The 24,280-nt window shown below is 39.2% G+C and overlaps 1 protein-coding gene across 7 annotated transcripts in view; it reads left to right on the top strand.

Moving 5' to 3' along the window:
- The window catches only part of ANK2 (ankyrin 2), a 673,807-nt gene that overhangs the window by 375,899 nt on the left and 273,628 nt on the right, over nucleotides 1-24,280 (top strand). The window contains exon 1 of one of the 7 annotated variants that reach the window (XM_086704348.1): nucleotides 23,309-24,174. The exons of 5 other annotated variants lie outside the window; for them this stretch is intronic. In XM_086704348.1, coding sequence (XP_086560474.1) covers nucleotides 24,046-24,174 — 129 coding nt within the window. In that variant the 5' untranslated portion in view covers nucleotides 23,309-24,045. Of the gene's footprint in view, nucleotides 1-23,308; nucleotides 24,175-24,280 lie in introns of those variants that run through there. One more of the 7 variants, XM_086704356.1, reaches the window with a different exon arrangement.

The raw sequence follows: 24,280 nt of genomic DNA, 5'->3' as shown, positions 1-24,280 counted from the left end.
CTTTTGTCCTCTCTTCTATCACCTTATTGTCTGGGCGTTATGTGAGCACACTGGCTGAATCATTGCAGGCCTGCAACAAATCTTCACTGAATGAAAGACAGTGACTTCACCTGCATTGTTCTCCATTTGAAAATTCACTGAAATTTGTTGCTTACCTTTCTTGATAGTTTGTAGCAAAATATCGACTCTATGATAACCAAAAAGTCAAATGTTTGAAGTTCACTGAAAATGAAAATCTGTCTCCAATTCACAATTAACTCAGCCAGTGTTTATGTGGGACCAGAGTATATAATGAGACTTTCATAAATGAAAAGAATTTCTTGAACTTTCCTTAGTTTGCTGCTTTTGTTTCTCTTTCTCAATTAGTGATGATAAATTTCCCTGCTGAACATGTGGCCAGCAGACTAAATAAATATTTAAATTGAACTGGATGTTGAAGTGATTGCAAATTAAATAAGGTCATTTTTTCCCTGCTTATTCTGATTATCTGCAAGTCACAACCCATTGAGGTACTCTGTGATTTAAAAAGAAAAGAGCAGTTTCTTAAAAACTGGGGGAATGAGATTTTGCTTAATCGTTGGATTCATAAATAAGTAAAGACTGTTATCAAAATAGCTCTGTGGTAAAGACTTTAAGTCATTAGAAAAGAGATGGTCCTGAGAGAATTCCATTTATATAAAATTTTAAAATGTGGACGTTCATCTGAAGATCTGATTATGTATTCAAAACAATTGCTTCAGCAGCGAGAGGGCCAAAAAGAATTTATTGTCATGGAGAGCAGGGTACTGCTTTTATACATATAGAAGTTAAAAAGCTGCAATGGATCTGTTATCTTCCTTTCTTTTAGTAGCTTTTAAAGATGTGATTGACATAGATATTTAGTGTGGCGTACAATGGGACGTTTTGACATATATATATATATATATATATATATATATATATATATATATATATATATATACCATAAAGCCATCACCACAATCGAGATAATCAACATATTTAGTGATCTTTGGAATGATAGAGGTCTTTAATTGAACTATCAGAACCAGATTCCATCTTTTCTTCAGCAAATACTTTACTACTGGGTTGGATTTTAACATTAAAATGAGATCTGAGTACACGTTTTTGTGGCTAGTCACAAAGCATTGTTTTCTATCATTTAGATCTATTCATGTTTTAATTTAGGGTGTGGCTGGAATACAAACTGTAGCATGACTGGCCTCCAGTGGTGTCTTTGAAGAATAGCATCACAGCTAGATTCAGAGCCACAGGTGAGATTGAGAAAAGAGCCTTTACCTGTCAGCTAAGATCATGCACATACACTACTTGGCAGGGCTGGTGAAATGGAACGTCTATCGCGGGCAGATTCCTCTGTATCGGAAAAGTGTGCTGATACTAGGTTATGTTTTAATGCAATTGCTGCTCAAACCTTCTTTTTATAGAGGAAGATTTACACTGATTTTCATTTTAAGAAAAGAGACTTCCTTCTCTCTGCCTGTGTTCTCTCTGCTATGCTGATACTTCTTCAAAATATATCTTTATTATATTACCTGTTTTTTCTTTTGTGTCTTTTTTTTTTCCTTACAGCTTTTGATTTTGGTTAACTACTCTAAGGACTCTGAAATGGCACCTATATGAGTACAAATTAAGGATCCACATAACAATGGCATTATTAATTGGAAGTAATTTTAATGATGAGTGAAGGTCACTGGGAGGTTTGCCTATGGTTAGTATCGGGCATGAAGACAAGAAGTATTCAGATCTTTTTTTTTTTTATTTTAACATTTATTTTTGAGAGACAGAGAGAGAGCATGAGCAGGAGAGGGGCAGAGAGAGGGAGACACAGAATCCAAAGCAGGCTGCAGGCTCTGAGCTGTCAGCACAGAGCCCGATGCAGGGCTCGAACTCACGAACCGCGAGATCATGACCTGAGCCGAAGTCAGATGCTTAACCAGCTGAGCCACCCAGGTGCCCCAAGAAGTATTCAGATCTTAAACTGCTGTGTTTGGGAGTGTTTTTATTTTCTTGCTAGTATTTCTCGTATTCTATCGTCCACAGCAGTAGAAAAGAGGAATCATAAATAAAATAAGGAAAACCAGGGAAAGAGTCTAGGTTAGAATAAGTGAAGCAGATATTATTTTTTTCTGATTATAATAACAATTCTTCTATAGAAATAAAATCTTTCAGCATAGGGGTGGGGAGCCTGGGTGGGTTGGTCAGCTGAGCATCTGACTTCAGGTCATGATCTCATGGTCTGTGGGTTCGAGCCCCGCGTCGGGCTCTGTGCTGACAGCCTGGAGCCTGGAGCCTGTTTCGAATTCTCTATCTCCCTCTCTCTGTGCCCCCCGCTCCCCACCATGCTCTGTCTCTCTCTTTCTCAAAAATAAATAAACATTAAAAGAAATTTAAAAAATCTTTCAGGATGGGAAAAAGAGGACTTCAAATACTTGGATTGGTCAGGGCCAGTTGAGGTAGACAAGAAAATCTGTCCCACCACTAAATTTTTTTCTCAGACTTTTCTGCTCACTTTCTTCAAGCCACCATCACTACCTAACTTTCTTCTGATTTCTAGCCAAGGCTAGGAACTCTGGAATCTTTATGTTTGCCTAGTGTCTCATCTAAATACATTTATGCTCTACCTCTCACTGTCTGTGTATGCTCACATTTATGTTCTTCTGTTGCTGTTGTACGTGTGGGTTTGTATTTGTTCACTGTAATTCAGGCAAGGGCGGATGGAGACCATATCCAGATGTCCAAATTTTCTTAGGCCTCATCAACTATGGATACAAATGAAGTCAGTTTAATAGTCACATGTCTTCTTTTATGACCCATATCACCATCCCAATCTCCTGAAAAGCCTGCTTTTCTTCCCCCATTCACCACTCTTGTATTTTTGGTGGGACTGTCTTCAGGTGGGTCTGATATGCTCATGAATGAATCGTGTGAACCATCTCATAAGCTGCCATAGAGTCTCTAAACATATTATCCCTTTTCTTCTGCTGCCCACTGCCCTATGACCAGGCTCCACTGAGTCACTGCACAGTGACCAGGCTCCACTGAGTCACTGTCAGATGCCAAAGACAACATGTTATCTCATTGGAACCTATTCCCCCATTGTGTTATGTTGGAGGGTGACTGAAGTGGTATTGCTTTTGCCTCAGTGCCTGACAAAGTCCATCCCGATTCTTTCTATAAAGTTTAAATATGAGAAGGACTTGGGAGCTGGCAAGGAGTTAAACATCTGTGACAGCAGCCAGCTCTTCCTGTTTTACGAAGAAGACCTTATTATTGCATGAATCTCCTGTGATTTGCTCTCCTTCCATTTGGATGAGTTCTTTACCAAAAGGCTCTCTGGTTTCTTTATCAATTAGGATCAATTGATTAGATAATTGATTTGCCATTAGAACCAATGAAAACCTACAATGACAGTGGGTTAAATGGGTTAGAAGTTAATTTCCCTCTCATAAAATAAATCCAGATATGAATAATCTGGGGCTGATAAGGTACATACTCTACTTGGTCAGGATTCGAGGGTCCTTTTGTCTTTTGCTCTTCCATCCTCTCCACGAAGCTTCTACCTCATAGCCTGATCTGATGGTTCACGTTCTAACTGTTATGTCCAGCAGAATGGAGAATGGTGGGGAAGGGTATTTATGCTTTGTCTTTAAGGACATTTCCAAAGGTTGCAAGTAAGCCTTTAAAAAAAACCCTATTGGTCATCACATAGTTATACGACCACTCTTGGTTACTGATGAGGCTAGAAAATGTATCCTTTACTATGGCAATGATGTGCCTAACTATTATTATTATTATGATTTTATCAAAGCAAGAAGGGAGCACATCTATTAAGGAAAAACAAGTGGACTTTGTCATAGTACCATGGAAATAGGTTTCTAGAACACCCAGCCTACCAGCTGACCTTGGGCCAAACCAAGATTGTCATTTATAAAATTGTCCAGTGCACTTTTTCTTCCTTTTTATCTCATTGGATTAGCTTAAAATGAGACACTCATTCTTTCTGTGCTGTGCTAGATTTATCTATATGATATGATTGGTTTCCTGACTGTGATCTTTGCACCAAATTGTGTCAGATGGCATGCTTTGATGACAAGTATTCATTCCCTTGATACCAAAACCATATAAAGACATGACAAGAAAGGGAAACTGTAGACCAATGTCTGTCATGAAAAAATAGGTGTAAATATTCTTAATAAAATACTGGCAAAGAGAATGCAGCAATGTATAAAAAAGATTTATACATCATGACTAATTGGCATTTATTCTAGATATATATGCTAGGTTCAACATCCAAAAATTAACTAAAATAATTAATTACATCAATAGGCTAAAGAAGAAAAATCACATAATCATATCAATAGATGTAGAAAAAACATTCGACAAAATCCAATACCAAATTGTTTTGTTTTGTTTTTTAGGTAAACTCTACTCTCAACGTTGGGCTCAAACTTACGATTCCAAGATCAAGAGTCACATGCTCCACTGACTGAGCCAGCCAGTCATCCCCAATATCAAGTTTTGATTTAAAAAAAACCTCATCAGGGGTGCCTGGGTGACTCAGTTGGTTAAGCATCTGACTTTGGCTTAGGTCATGATCTCAGAGTTCATGGATTTGAGCCCTACATTGGGCTCTGTGCTGACAGCTCAGAGCCTGGAAACTGCTTTGGATTCTGTGTCTCCCTCTCTCTCTGCCCCTCTCCTGCTCATGATCTGTCTCTCTTTCTCTCAAAAATAAACATGTTAAAAAAAAACTCAGCAATCTAAGAATAGAGGAAACTTACTCAACTTGATAAAAAACATCTACAAAAACCTACAGCTAGCATCGTACTAAATGCTGAGAAATTAAATGCTTTCCCCCTGAGACCAAGAATGAGATGAGAATGTTCCCTAGTATTTTAACATCATATGGGAAGCTTAGTTAATGCAATAAGATAAGAAAAGGAGTGTATAAAATATTGGGAGAAAGAAAAGTTTCTTTGTTTATAGATGATATGATTTTCTATGTAGAAAACCCCAAATAATCAGCAAACACACCTATGGAACTAATAAAAGATGATAGTAAATTTGCAGGATACAAAGTTAATATACAAAACTCAATTGCTTTCCTATATGTCATCAATGAACAATTGTAATTTGAAGTTAAAAACACAAACAGGTACAAATCTGACAAAACGTATACAAGAACTACATGAGAACTACAAAACTCTAATTACAGAAATCAAAGAACATCTAAATATTCTATGTTCATGTATAGGGAGACTCAATATTGTTAAGATGTCATATCTTCCCACTATGGATTTAACACTGACCAAAATCCCCGTAAGTTATTTTGTGGATATTGACAGAGTGATTCCAAAGATTACATGGAAAGGCAAAAGATCCATAACAACCAACACAACACTGAAGAATAAAAGAGGACTGACACTACCCAACCTGAAGACTTCTCAAAAAGCTACAGAAATGCAAACAGTGTGGCATTGGTGAAAGAATAGACCTAGATGAGTGGAACAGAATAGAAAGCTCAGAAATAGACCAATGCAAATATAGTCAACTGATCATTGGCAAAGGAGCAAAAGTGATTCAATGAAGCGTCTTTTTAACTAATGGTGCAGAATAATGGGACATCTGCATTCAAAAAATGAATCTAGATGCAAACATTACACTTTTCACAAAAATCAACTCAAAATGGATCAAGATTTAACTGGAAAATTCCAAACCATAAACCTTCTATAAGAGAACACAAACCTTCTATAAGAGAAAAAAAGTCTAGGTTACCTTGGGTTTTTAGGTATGACACCAAAAGCATGATCTATGAAAGCAAAAACTAATAAGTTGGACTTTATTAATATTTAAAAGTTCTGGGGACGTCTCGTTAGCTCGGTGAGTTAAGCTTCCGACTCTTAATTTTTTTTTTTTTTTTTATAAATTTTTTTTTCAACGTTTATTTATTTTTTTGGGACAGAGAGAGACAGAGCATGAACGGGGGAGGGGCAGAGAGAGAGGGAGACACAGAATCGGAAACAGGCTCCAGGCTCTGAGCCATCAGCCCAGAGCCTGACGCGGGGCTCGAGCTCACGGACCGCGAGATCGTGACCTGGCTGAAGTCGGACACTTAACCGACTGCGCCACCCAGGCGCCCCATCCAACTCTTAATTTTGACTCAGGTCATGATCTCACGGGTTCGTGGGTTCGAGCCCCACAGTGGACTCTGCTCTGGGCCTGCTTGGGATTCTCTGTCTCCCCCTCCCTCTGCCCCTCCCCTGCTCATGTGCTCTCTATCTCAAAATAAAATAAATAAATAAAATTTTTAAAAAAGTTAAAACTTCTGTCCTGCAAAAGACTCTATTAAAGAATGAAAAGACAAGCCAGAGACCAGGAGAGAAATCTTTGCAGAACACACACCTGGTAAAAGGGACTTGCATTAAAAATACATAAAGAATTCTTCAAAGGAATTCAACCATAAGAAAACAGCTCAATTTAAGAAGAAAGAGACAAAGGATTGGAATAGACACCTCACTAAAAAAGACAATACGGATGGCAAATAATCATATTTAAAAATGCTGGATCTTATAGGTTAAGGAATTGCAAATTAAAACAGCAATGAGACACCACTCTACACCTATTGGAATTATTAAAATCCAAAACACCTGATAATACCAAATGCTGGTGAAGATGTGGAGTAACAGGGGTCCTCACTTATTGCTGTGGGAATGCAAATGGCACAGTCACTTGGGAAGTCAGCTCTTAGCAAAGCTAAACATAGTTTAGCAGAATCCAGCAGTTGTGTTCCTAGGTATTTACCCAAATGAAATGAAAACTGTCCACACAAGAACCTGCACTTGCATATTTATAGCAGCTTTAGTCATAATTAGCCAACACCAGAAACAATCAAGATGTCCCTTAATATATGCATGAATAGGGGTGCCTGGGTGGCTCAGTTGGTTAAGCATCCGACTTTGGCTCAGGTCATGATCTCGCGGTTTGTGAGTTCGAGGCCCGCCTCGGGCTCTGTGCTGACACCTCAGAACCTAGAACCTGCTTCAGATTCTGTGTCTCCCTCTCTCTCTGCCCCTCCCCTGCTCATGCTCAGTCTCTCTCTGTCTCTCAAAAATAAATAAATGTTAAATTTTTTTTTAAGTATGCATGGATAAATAAACTGTGCTACATTCATACAATGGAACACTACTCAGTGATAAAAAGAAATGAACTATCAAGTCATGAAGAGACGTGGAGAAATCTTAAATGCATACTGCTAAGTGAAAGAACCAAGTCTGAAAAGGCTCCCTACTGTTTGATTCCAACTATAGGACATTCTGGAAAAGGCAACATCATCGAGATAAGAGAAAGGTCAGCATTTGTCAGAGTTTCTGTGCTGAGATGGAGGGTAATGAATAGAAGAAGCATAAGGATTTTTCAGGTGGTGAACAATTTTGTATGATCCTTTAATGTTGGATACACGACATCCCAAGTTATTTCTCCCTATACTTCTAAGTTTTCTCCTTTTTGGACCAAAAGAAAAGGATGTCTCAGAGACAGGGGAGGCAGGAAAAGGACAAAAGAAAAGGGTAATACAACATACAATGCAACAGATGATTCCTTTGTACCATTCTTCACAAAATTACTTTTCCTCCCTGTTACAATACCCTGAGTTACTTGCCGTCATCCACTTAGAAAATTCAATTATAAAATATCTGTTTAATATCTGAAATGTCTGAAGTTCAATATGAACCCCAGGGGAACTTTTCATGAAGCCCATGTAAATACATCCTTGTTTGGACTGCTTCTGGTGTGTTGAATCACAAATAGAGCTGTTTTGCTTTGCTGTAACCCATAGCACAAAATGCAATTGATCTTAGTGTAGAGGACAGATACTGTGATATGGCTTATGTCAAGATGACTTGAAACTTTTCATCCTTTTTTCACTTATGTTATTTCTTTATAACATATAAGAAAAGACATTTAAAACTGTTTGTTTATTTTGAGAGAGAGAGAGAGAGAGAGAGAGAGAGAGAGAGAGCACAAGTAGGGGAGGAGCAGGGAGAGAAGGAGAGAGAGAATCCCAAGCAGACTTCACAGTCAGCACAGAGCCCAACACAGGGCTCCATGCCACACACTGTGAGATCATGACCTAAGCCAAAATCAAGGGGCGCTTAACCGACAAAGCCACCCAGGTGCCCCAAGAAAAGCCATTTTTGTTCATATCAGAAAAGACTTGGGGGATGTCTGGGTGGCTCAGTCGGTTAAGCATCTGACTTCGGCTCAGGTCATGATCTTGCAGTTTGTGGGTTCGAGCCCCTCATCGGACTCTGTGCTGACAGCTCAGAGCCTGGAGCCTGCTTCAGATTCTCTCTCTCTCTCTCTCTCTCTCTCTCTCTCTCTCAAAAAATAAATCAACATTAAAAAAGAAAGAAAAGACTTGGCATTAAATGCTAAGAATAAATGCGTAAATGGCCAGGAATTGACTAAGTTTGTTAGCCTTTATGGTACAAAAGCATCGACTATTTTGAAAATAGTGTTATCTAAGACTAAAGATTTCTTTTAAGTGGAAAGTGTTTTTTTTTTTTTAAATAAAGGTAAATGTTAGTAATGTTTTAATGGCAATTTCTGAAAGTAGTAAAAAGTTGCTCTAGTATATACATCATCATGCATTTATTGTAAGGGACTAAAATCATTTAGAATCCTGCTTAGCACCAAGCAAAATCCAGTTAAACTGGGTGCTTAGTATTTTCAAAGCACATAGGATCTCTGGAAATGCATTACTGAATATTATTTGTGCCTTTAATGATTCATCAACATTTAGGAATATAAGCTTTTATTGTCAGTGTTTTAAAAGTCAGCTATATAAAGTTGATAGAGTATACACATTAGATATACCCATTAGTCATATCTCAGGAAATGGAATATGTATGCAAATCTGAATGTTTATCTAGATATAAAACAAGAGGAAGATACACCTCATTTTGTAATAAAAGACAAATATTTGAATTTCAGCAAGTTAAAAAAATATTAGTTGTCATTTTTGTCCCTGTCTGCCTTCATGCCTCTCATCCTTTCCCTCAGAAAACACACAAGCTGCTTACTCAGGCAGTACTTTTTAAAATATCAAGGACCGCAGAAACCTGGGGTTCTATAGTATTTGATAGTGTTAGAATAGGCTGAAGGGTAAATCTTTGTCCACACTTTCATTTTCCAGCCTGTTTCATTTTTAATAGTTAGCCAGGAGTATAACCTCTCCATAATGTTCCTGTTCCCTGAGTAAAATGCCACAGACCTTTTTTCAAAAGTTAGATGCTGTGTGTGTGTGTGTGTGTGTTGTGTGTGATATTGATGGAGACATGGTGGGAATTCTGGGTTGGGAAATGAGAAAAAAAAAGAAAAGCAGGTTTTTGCCCTTTGCCTTTTAAAAAATTTTGGAAAACTAATCACAAAGAGCTTTACAAATCTAGGCAGTTGCTTTGAAGAAAAGAATTGTGAAAAACATGTAATTAAGAAAAAAAAACTGAAAGAGAAGGTAGGATCATTTTAAAACAGGCAAGTGAAGTAAGTCTATGATTTAAAATTAGTAAAATAAAATATAATGGGTGAGGATGAAAAACCTAATTTTGGTAAAAGTGTAATGTTGTTACTGGACAGAGAACCAGTTCTGAACTCATGTTTTCCTGCTCAGCACTTGAAAATCAATACTCAAGAGATGAGTGAGAGGTGCCTGGGTGGCTCAGTCAGTTAAGTGTCCAACTTGGGCTCAGGTCATGTTCTCACAGCCCGTGAGTTCAAGCCCCGTGTTAGGCTCTGTGCTGACAGCTCAGAGCCTAGAGCCTGCTTCAGATTCTGTGTCTTCCTTTCTCTCTGCCCCTCCCCTGCTCACACTCTGTCTCTGTATCTCTGTTTCTCTTTCTCTCAAAATAAATAAACATCAAAAACAAAATTTAAAAATAAAAAAAAAAGAGACAAGTGATGGTGGAAAAGAAATGTTACTTTATTCAGGAAGCTGGCAGCCTGAGAAGATGGTGGACTAACCTCTCAAAGACCGTTGTCCCCACTGAGACCAAGCTGGAGGGTTTGAAAGGGGAAGGTGCAAAAAAGGGAGGGAGGCCTATGTTCAGGAGAAGCAGGTGCCCAGGCTAGTTTGTCAATATAACCCTGAACAGACTTGCTGGCATCCCTGGTGCTGTTTTCAAATGTAGTCAGGCCTTATCTCTAGGGAAAGTCTGGTCCTTCACTCCTCAAGGTGAGTAGTCTGCAAATCTCAAGGAAAGTAGGTTAGTTCTGCTGCAGGCCAAGGAACTTAGGTGAGTAAGCAAAGAGTACATATACTGGAAGCAAGTTAACCCCTCAGACCAGTTGGAGTGCTGTTACAGAATCTTGGGACTCCTCCTGGCAGTGTCTAATTAAAGATAATGAAGAGCAGACATAGGAAGTAGCTGGACTTCAAACACTCAATGGTTGTGGTGTTCATAGAAAATGGCCCCAGGCAGTAGGTAATAATCCAAACAGATTGAGAAGATCTAATGGGCATGATGCTCACATGTCCCAGCAGGCAGGTTATAGTGTGGACACAGAAATTCAGGAGAGGATATTTGGAGATTCAGTAGAATGATGGGCTGTTGGTAATAAGCACATCTTGCCCGTTGGTAGCACTTCTAAAGTCCTACCCATTTTACCAATCTAGGATGGGATTAAATTTTGTCATCAAAGCATAAGCCCAGTTATCTAAACTGAGATACAAAAGTGAGTCGATCCTACATTTTGGTGAATTAGAAAGAAATTCCTTAATCCCTTTTTGTTTTAAGACAGGACTAGCAGAATTTGGAAGTGAATATCGCATGGCTCTGTCATGACGGTGAGAAGTTGAAGAGACTGTAGACCAGGCAAAGCCTTATCAATGGTTTTGGAAGCAGCAGGGACAACAGCTAGGTATATGAAGAGAGGATTGAAAATAAGAAATTTTTTTTTAATTTATCGCTTTTTAAGTTGATTTATTTATTTTGTGTGAGAGAGAGACAGAGAGCATGCACAAGCAGGGGAAGGGCAGAGTGGGGGTGTGTTGGGGGGAAGAAAATCCCAAGCAGGCTCCGTGTTGTCAGCACAGTCCAACCCTGGGATCCATACCACAACCTGTGAGATCATGACCTGAGCCGAGATCAAGAGTCAGATACTTAACCCACGGAGCCACCCAGGTGCCCCAATAAGAAACAGTTTTAAGTGATACAACAGAAAGGTAGGATTTTAGGAAGATTAGATATGTGAATAAAATTAATCCGAAATTGATCCAAGATCTTTAGAGACTATTTCAAGACTCATTCATTTTGAGACTTACTATTAAGACTTGCAAACACACATCAAATAATTTTCCAATTGGGTTTGGAGGTTCATTTGTAAAACAATTTTTGTAAAGATAATAGTGTTCTAGGACTTGACATGCTTCAGAAACTGTACATCCAAATTAAGAGTTGAATGAATATTCTAGAGTGATTCTGCCATATTGTTGAGAAATTGTCTTGCTCTAAAGAAAAAGCCTGATTAAATTGTACTACTCAGAAATGTAGAAGAATACAACTGACTTAATGCATATTAGTGTACAGTTTGAGACTGCATCAACAAATAATTTTTTAAATTAATTATAAATATATTAATCTTACCTAGAATGAGGTTAAGACAAATACCAGATACGGATTTGACAACTGAGAATTTACAAACATCTTGCTTGTGCTCAAATTTTACTTGCTTTGTTTCAATTTCTATTTTTATTAAAAAAAGAAAACCCTGGGGGTACCTAGGTGGCTCAGTCGGTTGAGCCTCTGACTTCGGCTCAGGTCATGATCTCACGGTTAGTGAGTTCAAGCCCTGCATCGGGCTCTGTGTTGACAGCTCAGAGCCTGGAGCCTGCTTTGGATTCTGTGTCTACTTCTGTTTCTGCCCCGCTCCCGCTCACACTCTGTGCCTCTCTCTCTCTCTCTCTCTCTCAAAAATAAATGAAAACTTAAAAAATTAAAAAGATGTTTACTTAAAAAAAACCCTGCACAATATTTGAATTTATAATCTGTATTAGATGCTTCTGGTTTAATCTATATTGTATGACTTGGAGATACTTCCTGTCTCTCTTGTGTAAAACAGAAAAATACCCACTAAATAAAAAGAAAAAAAATATATATATATTGCAAGCATATATATATATATTGCAAGCATTAGAATAGTCCTCTAAATCTTATGGAACATTTAGATCCTCAAATACTGCTTTCTTGTAACTGCATTTAATATCTCTCATCCAGCAGAGGGCTATCAAACTCCATTAATTTCTATTTGCACACACAACAACATAGAGTTTATTTCACTCTTCTGGTGAAATATTTTTTCCTGATTTATTTATTTATTTATTTATTTATTTATTTATTTATTTAGTAGTAAATTCCTTTCTCAAAGTGGAGATTTCCAGTATGTAAAGTAGGTATATATATATACCCAGAGATGCTCTAATTGCAGAAGGGACCGGAGCTGCCACTGTGAAAACCCCCAGCAAGGTGTGGAGGATAATGGAAACTCTCCGCTCTGATCTATCCAAAAAATACCCTTCCAAATTCAAAGTCAGCTCTTCTTGGGTGGAGTTGTAAATATTTTTTCCCTCTGTAAAAATCCAAATGCTGACACTGCAGGGAAAATATATAAGCAGGATGATGTCCAAGTTATGGAAGTTCCTCATGGTTGGATTGCCTTCAATTGCAATTGTAATTCCTACCGTGCGGTTGCATGTCTTGTTTGTTTTTGTTGTTATTTACTTATTTATTTTTTTAAACGTTTATTCATTTTTGAGAGACAGAGAGAGACAGAGCATGAGTGGGGAAGGGGCAGAGAGAGAGAGACACACAGAATCCGAAGCAGGCTTCAGGCTCTGAGCTGTCAGCACAGAGCTCGACGTGGGGCTCAAACTCACGAACCGCGAGATCATGACCTGAGCCAAAGTCGGACGCTCAACTGACTGAGCCACCTAGGCACCCCTGTTTTTGTTTTGTTTCAGTAACAATGGAATATTATCTTCAGTATTTATTATGAGTACAGAAAGCATTTATTTTGACAAATTTTGTTCAAATATTTTAGGTGCCAATTTGATGGACTGGTTGACTGTGGCTTTCTATATTTATGGCAATGGGGCCCGTTCTGCTCTCTCCTAAAACCGAATTTTAGGGATTAATTATGAGAGTGAAAAAGCATTCCATTTCCTGACTATTTATTACTTTGCATTAGTAATAAATCCATTTGCGGAAGAAGCTATAACAGAACCTTCCATTTGGAACTATGCCTAGTTGGTAGTCTAATGGTAATTGTTATTTGTTTTGCTTTTCCATTCAAAACAGAGCTTTTACATGGTGTCCCTTTATGAATATTGAAGCCTGGTACTGAATTGGTACTGAATTCATTTAAGTAGTATGACCATAAGGAGCTGTGTTATCATGGGGTTAATAAATACTTTCTCAGGCACAGATTTTGTCTTCGTCTGTTCAGGCTGCTATCACAAGACACTATTGACTGGGTGGCTTACAAACAGCAGAAATTTAATTCTCACAGTTCTAGAAGCTGGGAATCCAGGGGTGCCTGGGTGGCTCGGTGGGTTAAACATCCGACTTCAGCTCAGGTCATGATCTCGCGGTCCGTGAGTTCCAGCCCCGCGTTGGGCCCTGTGCTGACAGCTCGGAGCCTGGAGCCTGTTTCGGATTCTGTGTCTCCCTCTGTCTGACCCTCCCCCTTTTATGCTCTGTCTCTCTCTGTCTCAAAAGTAAATAAACGTTAAAAAAAATTTAGAAGCTGGGAATCCAAGATCAGGGTGCCAGCGTGGTCAGGTGAGATGAGGGCTCTTTTTCAGGTGGCAGACTTCTTAGATCCCAACATGGTGGAAAGGACACAGGGAGCTCTGTGGAGTCTCTTTTATAAAGGTGTAATCTCAGTCATGACCTAATCACCTCCTAAAGGCCCTCTCTACTAACATCAGCACACTTGGAGTTAGGATTTCAACATATGAATTTTGCGGGAGGTATAGAAACATTCAGACCATAACCCATGTTGCCTGATTTTTAAGACTCATTCCACAGTGTTACAAGCTTTATCGTTAACACATAGCCTTAAGAAGTATGAACACACTTACAGAGTGATCAGCATTTTTTTAAGTTTATTTGTTTAATTTGATAGAGAGAGGGAAAGAGAGAGTAGGGCAGGGGCAGAGAGAGAGAGAGAGAGAGAGAGAGAGAGAGAGAGAGAGAGAGAATCCCAAGCAGGCTCCACGCTATCAGTGCAGAGCCCAACACAGGGTGTGATCTCACCAAGTGTGAGATCATAACCTGAGCTGAGATCAAGAGTCAGACGCTTAACCGACAGAGCCACCCAGGTGCCCCAGAGTGATCAGCATTTTCTTCCCACACACTATTTTTGGGGGTGACCCTGTCTCATTTTCTGTCTATCCCCTAGTTTCTGTCTCAAAAGCCTACTTTTCTTCCCTTTCGTGCTTTTATATTTATGTTTTGTGTGTGTTTGTTTTTCTCAGAACAGTAACCACAGTAGTCACTACTTACTGAACACCTACTAGATGTTTGACACGTGCTATTTCTCTCGGTTCTGTCAGGTAGACATTACCTAAAAATCTATATAAAAGGAGATTGGAGCTTACAAAGGCTAGGTAACGTACTTGACATTACAGAATCCAAGTTGGAATTCAAAACCCGCCCCCAAGACCCTTCATCACACAAATAAAAAGCTCGATTTTATAACATATCAAATCTCTGTTATTCGATCAATTAATGAAAAAAGATGCTTAATTAGAATACAAATGATGAATACTGCTTTGGAATATCTGCCTTTAGCAACTAACAGGAAGTCACTGATGCCTCAGCTGTGTCTTCCTGTAATAATTTTGAATCTATAAAACATTAAATAAAAATGTTTAGTGAACAACATTTAGTTGGTTTATTTAATGTTTCATATTATGTAGTGTGCCTATAGGTAATAAAAAAGGCAGACTTTATTTTTTTTATTTAAATTTTAGTTAGCTAACATACAGTGCAATGTTGGTTTCAGGATTAGAATTCAGTGATTCATCACTTACATACAACATCCAGTGCTAGTCAGAACAAGTGCCCTCCTTAGTACCCATCACCCATCTAGCCCATCTCCTGCCCACTTGCCTCCATCCACCCCATAATTTGTTCTCTATCATTAAGAGTCTCTTGTGGTTTGTTTCCCCCTCTTCTCCTCCCCTTCCCATATGCTCATCTGTTTTGTTTCTTAAATTCCACATATGACTCAAATCATGCGGTATTTGTCTTTCTCTGACTGACTTCACTTAGCATACTACGCTAGCTCCATCCATGTCCCTTGCAAATGGCAAGATTTCATTCTTTTTGATGGCTGAGTAATACTCCATTGCACATGTACACCACATCTTCTTTATCCATTCATTGGTTGATGGATGTTTTGTTACTGCTGATAATGCTGTAAGCTACAAGCTTTTAAGTGGGCATTTGTGTTCATAGAAGGAATGGAGAGATTTTGTTAAGTAAAAGGTAAGGGAGCCTCTATTCTGTCTTTCAAGAAATGAGGGAAGAAAAGGTAATTTGCTTTCTGTGAAGACATTGAGAGCTAAATGTATCACAGGACTTGAAACAGTAAAAATTCCAGAGATGTTTTTACTTTACTAAGTTAATTGGGTTGAATATTGATGAAAGTTTTTACTGAAGCCACGTTTGTTTCCACATAAAATTTTCAATATGTGAAATTATTCTACTATATTTTTCAGTTACATCTTATTCGATTTTGGTGACAGTTTTGAATTCTCAAATGTTGAAGGATGCAAAAATATTTTTTTATAAAGAAAAAAATAGACCTTCTAAAGTCCTATTATAAATACATATAATCCTACAGTACATATTATTTCTACAATTCCTTCGATGCTTAAAATGTTCATTTACCTAACATTTGTTATCTGTTCTTACTCAAATTAGCATAGCTTGGTGGACAGGGAGAGGTAAAAACGTGAAATAAGCTTGAGCTCAGTGAGTTCAGATTACTTAACTCCCGACTAAATGCTTTATATGCTTTAATGCTTTTATATTTATGTAAATATAAATGATATATAAATGATATATAATTATATAAATGATATATAAATATAAATGATATTACTTCGGGGAAACTGTTGTCATTGTTGTTTGTTTGTTTTTTGTTTTGTTTGTTTTATTGTTTGTTTCTTTTAATAACTCATCCCTTTTGTGTCAGTGGTTTGTCCATAGTTCTATTATTTGAAGGTTTTAAGGGTCTGTTTCTCTGTCCTGTTGTTTCTGCTATATGCTTGATCATCTCTGATTGTTTGCTGATCACTGTACTTGGAAAATTATTTATGCACATAATTCAAGGCCAAGGATGGAGGTCAATCCTTCACAGAAGATATATATTCACTTCAGGCTCTGTGGTTAAAAATGATTTGGAGATCACCCTAAGCCAAATTCAAGGCTTGCGTTTTGTTGAAACCCCAGAAAGTAAAACCCAGTTTGTAAACCTGCTGGAGAACTGGTTATTTATTATTCTACCCTTAGACTAAGGGTATGGCTTTTTGAGGTTTCAGATGATTGTAGGGAGGTCCCATAGTGGACCCTCCATCTTGTATAGACACTGACCTTTGATTTCTGCCCTCTTACTTACGATGTTTTAAGAATGAAAGTTTAAAATTTCTAGGGAAATACACTCAGGAAACAAAAGCAGTTTCTCTGTTTATCTCCCAGTGGTTCCATTTTCCTTCAGAAATTCCTTATTATCATGCCCGCTATTTGTGGCTTATACGAAGTTACTTATATTTTATCCAGCATTCCTAGCTTGCTTCAGTGGGAGGGTTGGCCTGAGGGACCTGGCTCCTATTAGCTGGGAACATACACTGTATAGGTAGATACTTCGTATTTCAGTGATTGATTTGATTCAGAAGTGATCTAACCACCGTGTCACGAAAAAGGTTTGATTATGCCTTACCTTTGAAAGTGTGGTTTCCAGAGAAAGTTTGATTTAATTTTATGCTTTGGTTTCCATATTTATGGACTATGACTTTGCATGAGTAGGTATAAAATGAAAAGTGCTGGTCATGCCTAAAGCAAGAAACATTAACTGCCTAGCAACAGATTTTATTTATAGGTCAATTGAACAAGGGTTGCAATAAAAAGAATAGCTTGTATCTGTTGGTGAAAAAATGAAAATGGTTCATGGAAACTCTATTTTAGTGTATATGTAGGGAAGGTGGGGAGATAGTTAACTAAATGTGGTGGCATCCAGAAGCAGTAATAATCCAGATGTTTATTATACGTTCATAAAAATTACTAACCACCCACGGATACAATAGTAGCACTTTGTAGCACTGCAGTTTTCTGGTACCAACAACACAGCCACAAGGGGATTGTTTTTTGTATGGCTGTGTTATTGAAACAACATATTTTAGAAGTCTTTTATATTTATTGCTGCATCCATGCACAAAAACTCTACTGGGTATAGAATTGATTGTAGGAATTGCGAGAAGTGTTTATGTCCCTGTCTTAATGGTAAGGGCATTGGGTCGGAAAACTGGAGATCTTAAACATCTGTCACTGATTTGATGTTTGATCTTTCACAGATTTGGATATACTCTAAGATTGCATTCTGCCATCTTTCTGTTGTTAATTCTGAAGTATAATTAGATATTTTTGCTAATAATTTACCGGCCAGGAATGCTGAGTAAGAGAGCTATAATTCACGGTCCATAAAAAGTATAGGATTAATAGCTCAGTCATTTAAAGCCCACATTTACTAGCTTTTAAGCCTTATTGACTTATATGCAAATATAAATTATTTCACAAAATTTAAGATACACATGGCTTAAATTTGGAATCACGTGAATAACAATTAAAAACAGTTTGTCTCAATCAAGAAAAATTAACTTTTGCCTTTTGCAAATAATCTAATTAAAACATTTACAATCAATGGGGCGACTGAGTGGCTCAGTCGGTTAAGCGTGGACTTCGGCTCACGGTTCATGGGCTCGAGCCCTGTCGTGTTGGGCTCTGTGCTGACAACTCAGAGCCTGGAGCCTGCTTCAGATTATGTGTGTGTCTCTCTCTCTGCCCTCCCTTGCTCACGCTCTGTTTGTGTCTCTCTCAAAAATGAATAAACTTAAAAAAAAATGTCCTATCAACCTGTCCCAATAGCACTTCAAATTGACACTATGCAAGTGCACAAGTTTCAAGCATTGAGTCCAACTTCTCTCTCCATTACCAATAAAGTTGTTTCTTTTAAGATACTAAAATACTAACATATAATTCCCAAGTAAAAATATAAATCCTAAAATAAAAATAAAAATTTCTTTATAGATAAAAGGCACACAAATCTGTCTTCGGGGATCTTCAGGACTAGCAGGTTTAAGATTGCATTTTCACATCTTTTTAAAAAAAAATTTTTTTTTTTTAATGTTTATTTATCTTTGAGAGAGAGAGCATGAGCAGGGGAGGGGCAGAGAGAGAGGGAGACACAGAATCCGAGGCAGGCTCCAAGCTGTCAGCATGGAGCCCGATGCGGGGCTTGAACTCATGAACCGTGAGATCATGACCTGAGCTGAAGTCTGACGCCCAGCCGACTGAGCCACCCAGGCACCCCGCATTTTCACATCTTAACCACAATTTAGTGCTTTTTATTTGACCAAAATAAAAGGACCAAGAAATATGCGCAGAATTTTTATGGGGAGTTGTTACAAACCCAAATGGCAGGTTATATGTGTTTTAAACCACAACAGCAAATTGTCAGCAGGAGTTAGAATTTAACTCAATTTAAGTCAATCCCTAAAGGACTATGTGGCTTCCTGATCCAGGATTGGTCTGTTTTTTTTTTTTTTTTTTTTTTTCCCAGAATAAAAGTCCATTTATGAGAAGAGAATAGTCCTGAGAAGATATTTGAAGATATGTAGAAATAATCTGAAACTTGAAACCAAGCATTTGAAAATTGTGAAGCAGCTTTCTATTCGAGGTCTGAATATTGGTAGTTGTAATCACTGTAGATTGGACACAGTGACTGAGATGTTGCCGGAGGTCTGCAAATAATTCACTTATAACAGCTGGATTTTTATGACTTTATCATTTTCACTGATGGATCCCCAATGCTTCTTGACTGACTCAGATTAGGCCCTCAGTAACTGTAGTTGATAAAAAGATAGCATCAGAGATAGGTGCTGTGCAGTAATGGGATGACAGTGAGAAAGTTTTCAATTTAAACAAAGAATATTTAAAAGGCAAATATAAATTCCCAGGCTTTCAGTCTAAGATAACATATAGAAAACTAAGAGGAAGAAAGATTTTAGCCTTGTGAGGCTTTTCGAATTCCTGAATGAACTTATTTCTTTATTTCCCGTCAAAGTGAGCACAGAGAAAGTAAATTTGATTAAGAAGCCTCAGTGAAGGGATTTTCTGTCAGAAGAGTTTTCACAATGAGCAAATCCCAGCCCCGTTTACACAGGCTGCCTCCAATTTACACAAGCTAGGCTAACGCACATTCATCTTTGTTCATCTGGGTTTGCATTTTGGGGATGAATGAATGGAGTTGGGGATGGAGGTTGGGTGGGCGGCACAGGGAGATAGGCTGTCTCTGTCTTTTCCTTGGGAACAGTTTTTGATTTTCCTTTCCCTGTGCCTTTCCCTTCCCTCTGCTCATCGAGAATGTGGCTGCTGTGGATCATCCCCTGACGATCCTCAGAGTGGTTATAGAGCCACAGCCTAGGATGGTGACAAAATGCTAACTATTTGTGACCTACACTTTTGTGGCTTTATCTTCTTTATGTGAAGGGATCCCCAGAGGGAAGCTTTTCACTCCTTGTGTACTTACCATTATTATTAGCTGGAAAGTTTCTGTGAAACATCAAAAATGTTAATGAGCTCGGTTAGGAGGCTGGAGGATAGGGGTCTTTAGGCTCCTGCTTCCTTGTCTGAAACTCTAGACACCACTTATTTTGACTTGGAACTGGGGTTCCTCAGGCAGAAGCAGAAGAACTATACCATTTCGATAGTCTCATTTTAATCAAATCATCTCCTTACAGAAACTGTTATGAACGGGAAGTAGGATCTAGGATTATTAGCAAGCTCTGCTCTCTTAATTTAGTGTTATCAAATTGGCTTTTGGATTTGGCTCTGGGTAAAACGAAGTGGGGAGGCGGATGGATGAATGCTACTATTCGTTCAGTCTGCATTATCTTACGCGGACCATTCGGGAGTCTCAGAACACATGTGAATCCTCAAATACAAACACCATTGCACTTAAGCAGAATGAACTCTTGGCTCCCAGCTCAAGTGAGCAGAACCTTTGCCTTTTTTTTTTTTTCCTTCCTGATTAGGTGATGTTTTAGCCGTCTTTGTGGTGCATCTGCTTCTTTTCCCACTTACCACCCACACTCCATTTGTGGTAGAGTGACAGTATATGCTGTTTAATTGCATTGCTCCTTCTCCTGGGTGAGACTGGGAGAGAGAAGGGGGATTAAGTTGCATATGGCTAGCTCAGTTGTTATTGAACGATGCCCTGACTGATGCCTGAGGTCTGCAGAGGATTTTCTTTGGATTCTGATCAATGGAGTGCTGGACACTGAGGACAGCAAATGGCCATTTTCTCTCCTGCCTTTAAAATGAAGTATGTCCTCTCTGAAGGGCAATCTATCTAGGCTGGCTCTCAAGTTTAAATGTAAACGACAGTGTGTTCCTTACTTTGAAGGCAGACACCAGCTTATCCCATTGATGGCCAAGATGCTTTGTGGAAGGAAGCGACTTTTGTTACAAGTTTAAAATTCAGCCAGTATTATATCTCTGCTGGAAGCTTGATGGGAAGACGCCTTTAATGTGGTGCGTGTATCCTTTAAATGGCTGGGAGCTCCTGGGACTGGAACCTGGTGCCCTGTCTGTGCAGAGGTCAGCTGGTGAGTGTGCCCTGCTCTCTTTCCTCAGAAAGACTGGCACTGATTTTTTTCCCATTCAAGTAGAAATCATAGGAAAGTCTGAACAACACAAATATACAAGAAGGTATGGTTTTTTTAAAAAAAAATCTTTTTCTCAACAGCTTACTATTGAATAAGTCAGTTGTAGAGGGACAACATTATCACTGCGTAGGGATGCCTCATGTGCCTGGTGCTCCAAAAAGGGTTCTGTGTTGCCATCCGTCTCACCAGGAAGCAGTGTTCTATGATTGGGGAAGATAAAAATAAAAGATTGAACGCTAAAAAAAAAAAAAAAAGGACTTGTGACCAGTTCATTTTATTTAAAAATATTCATCCCAGTCTGAGATTTCCTGTTTTGTGATTTGAGTAGTAGAGCCTGCAGTGGGGCTTTTTGGGTGGGTTCCTTCTCCCGAGATAGGCTGATTTATGAGTGCTGAAACCTGGTCCCCCTGCCATTGTAAACTGTCCTGGGAAAACTATCTGGAACACGTTATTCGCCTTCTAGTGTCCTCAACTAGAAAAACACAGTGACTTTCCTTCTCTGCATCGCATCTAAAGACATTATGAGAATATGTAAGCAAAGTAGGGTAATTACTCTTTTTAAAGATTTGGCGATCGTAGTGAAATATTTATGTTAAACTAACACCTGACAAACTAACATCTGATTCATTATCTTTTCTTCATGAAACAAAGTAATGAAACAGCTCTCAAGCCTTGTAGAAAGAGGGGACAGAGGGACACCTGACTGGCTTCATCGGTAGAACATGCGACTCTTGATCTCAGGGTCGTGAGCTTGAGTTGGGCATAGAGTTTACTGAAAAAATAAATTATTAAAAAAAAGAAAAAGGGAGAGAATCTTGAGGGCTAAGACTGTTAACCATGTCTAAGAATGTGTTGTTGTTGTTGTTATCAGATTGAAGTTTTAAAAGTGTATAATTTTCCTGGCATTACAAAACAGCAGAATCCAATTGATACTGTCCAATGTACAAGTAGGGCTGTTGAGCTCGTTAAAGGCTAATGAAATAAACATGGGTTTTTGGGTTTTTTTGCTTTGTTTTGTTTTTTGTTTTTATTTTTGTTTTTTTTATAACAGTAACTCCTCACTTTCTTCTCTAGCTGTGCTTGTGATTTTCCACCTTCCTTTTGGGAGAGCTACAAAGGGAAGAATATATTGTGAAACACTATGAACAGGTTCTAAAGGGACTAGGGAAGGGCATTGTCCCAGAGGAAGCCCAAAAAAGTCCTTCTCACTAACGGGAAAACCACTGTATGGCTGTGGCTCAGCCACATTTTTGTTGGGACACATGTTATTAAGTTAAAAGGACATCCACGATCCAAAAAAGAGTAGCTTGGTTGTAAACATTTTTTAAAAAGTATTTAGAAGAAGAAAAAATGCCAGATGGTGTTAAGAACACCCTGTGCTCCAGTCTTACCGCTTTCCCTGAACCATCTTCATTCCTAATGACTGTTTTGACACCATCACCACTGATTATCTTGAAGTACCTCAGGGAAGAAAATGTTTCAATTATGTTATATCAAGTGGCAGGCGATGATTCACCTGGTTAAGAACATATAGGAATCCTCCCCAAGTCCACATATTATCTTCCCAGGAGGCCTAAATGTCTATGTGTGTTTCCTTGTAAATATGTACAAGATTTTTCAGAGGAGGGAGTTGATAAGCTGCTACTTTTTTTTTTTTTTTTTTAGGAGATTAATTCTCAGCTGTTTAAGTCAGGGAGGGTTATGCGTCCCGTACATAAGAAATTAATAGTGCTGGCTAGAAGTTCACTGACCTCTGAACCATGCATGCTGGCCCATACAGTGGCAATTATTTTCTCCTTTGGCTTTTGGAGGAGGTTAAGTGCTGGGTTCATCCTGATTACTGAGTTGTATCCTTTCATTCAATGAGTCTCCCTTTCGGGTACATTAACAGCAACATCTAGGAATGTTAAACCCTCTTTACTTCATCACATGGCTTAATGCTTATTTGGTGTTTAACAGAAGCCTTTGGTAATTTAACAATGAGTACCTGTATGCCCCTTAGAATGATGGAGAGTGGTTTTAGGTGTTCCTACCCCCCTCTCCCTTTTGCCTCTGCCTTCCTCCCCCTCTTTGGAGGGCCCACTTTTTCTCCCAGGGTAACGTGGCTGAGCCCAGATTATGCTGTGTGCTCACTGACAGCTCCTTTCGATTCCGGCTTAATGCAGCTCCCTAATGCAGCCTCACGTGGGGCTGTAAATGACACAGTGAGGACCGGGCTACTCCCAGCCCTTCCGGGACGCGCTCACCCGGGTATTGCCATAGCGGTGGCAAGTAACGCCAACTGTGCCCGTCTTCTCCCCAAACGGCAGCGTTGATTCTTTTCTGGAAAGGAACCTTGGAGAAGGGAAGGGCTGAGATTTAAAAGGCAGGAATTCATGTCATGTGCTGCAGCAGAACTGCCGTAGCAACAGCAGCAGCAGCAGCAGCAGCAGCAGCAGCAGCACCCGCAGCGGCAGCGAGTCATTTAGTGAGACTGCACCATTTTCTTCTCACCCTGCATAGAGGTGTGGTTGGAAGCGGCAATAAACTACCCACCCCCTAGCAGTTCCACAGAGGTGGCCTCTTCCTGGCTCCAGTCGGAAGACACAGACTGTCTGGAGGAGTCCCCAAAGACTGTTCCAATTGGTGATGTGTGTCTAAGGAAGGCTTTTTCAACTAGTAGGATGCTTGCCTGCACTTGCGGCCACCCAACTGCTGAAGAGCTCCAAGTCTAGTGCTCCGCCTTCCCCTGGGACCATTTCCCAGTGTGGGTGCACACCTATGCCCGCGTGTGTGCAGGTGTGTGCTGCTGGGGGGCTTGGCCTGGGACCTTGGTACGTTCTGGTGAATTATGGGTGCTGCAGAGGCTGGAGCAAGATTATGACCTAGCTCGGGGGCGGAGTGGATTATTTTGTGAGTGCTCTGGCCGCCAGCCATTGCCCTGGTGGGGAAAACCGTATCTCCATCTAGCTCTAAAATCACCTGGCTTGCTGGGGAGTGGAAACTGAGCCGCCGAAACTGCTTCTGCTGATTTTCTCTGCAAAATGGCTCACGCTGCTGCTTCTATTAAAAAAGTTCGAGAGGCTGAACTGGATGAAAAAGAAAAAAACCTTGAGAGAGAGAGGAAAAAACAACGGAAAATCCCCAGGGAACGTATGGAACGGAAAAGAAAGGTAACGAGGAACATCCCTTTAACCCTTTGCCTCTGAGGCTACGTGTAGAAACCCACCGTCCTCAGAGCCGGCAACTTCATCTTCCCTTCCCTCCATCATTCCCCTG

Source organism: Puma concolor, chromosome B1 (genome assembly GCF_028749965.1).
Source record: "Puma concolor isolate L17-30 chromosome B1, mPumCon1.1.hap2, whole genome shotgun sequence".
Lineage (NCBI taxonomy): Eukaryota > Metazoa > Chordata > Mammalia > Carnivora > Felidae > Puma > Puma concolor.
This window is presented reverse-complemented; position numbering and strand designations above follow the sequence as displayed.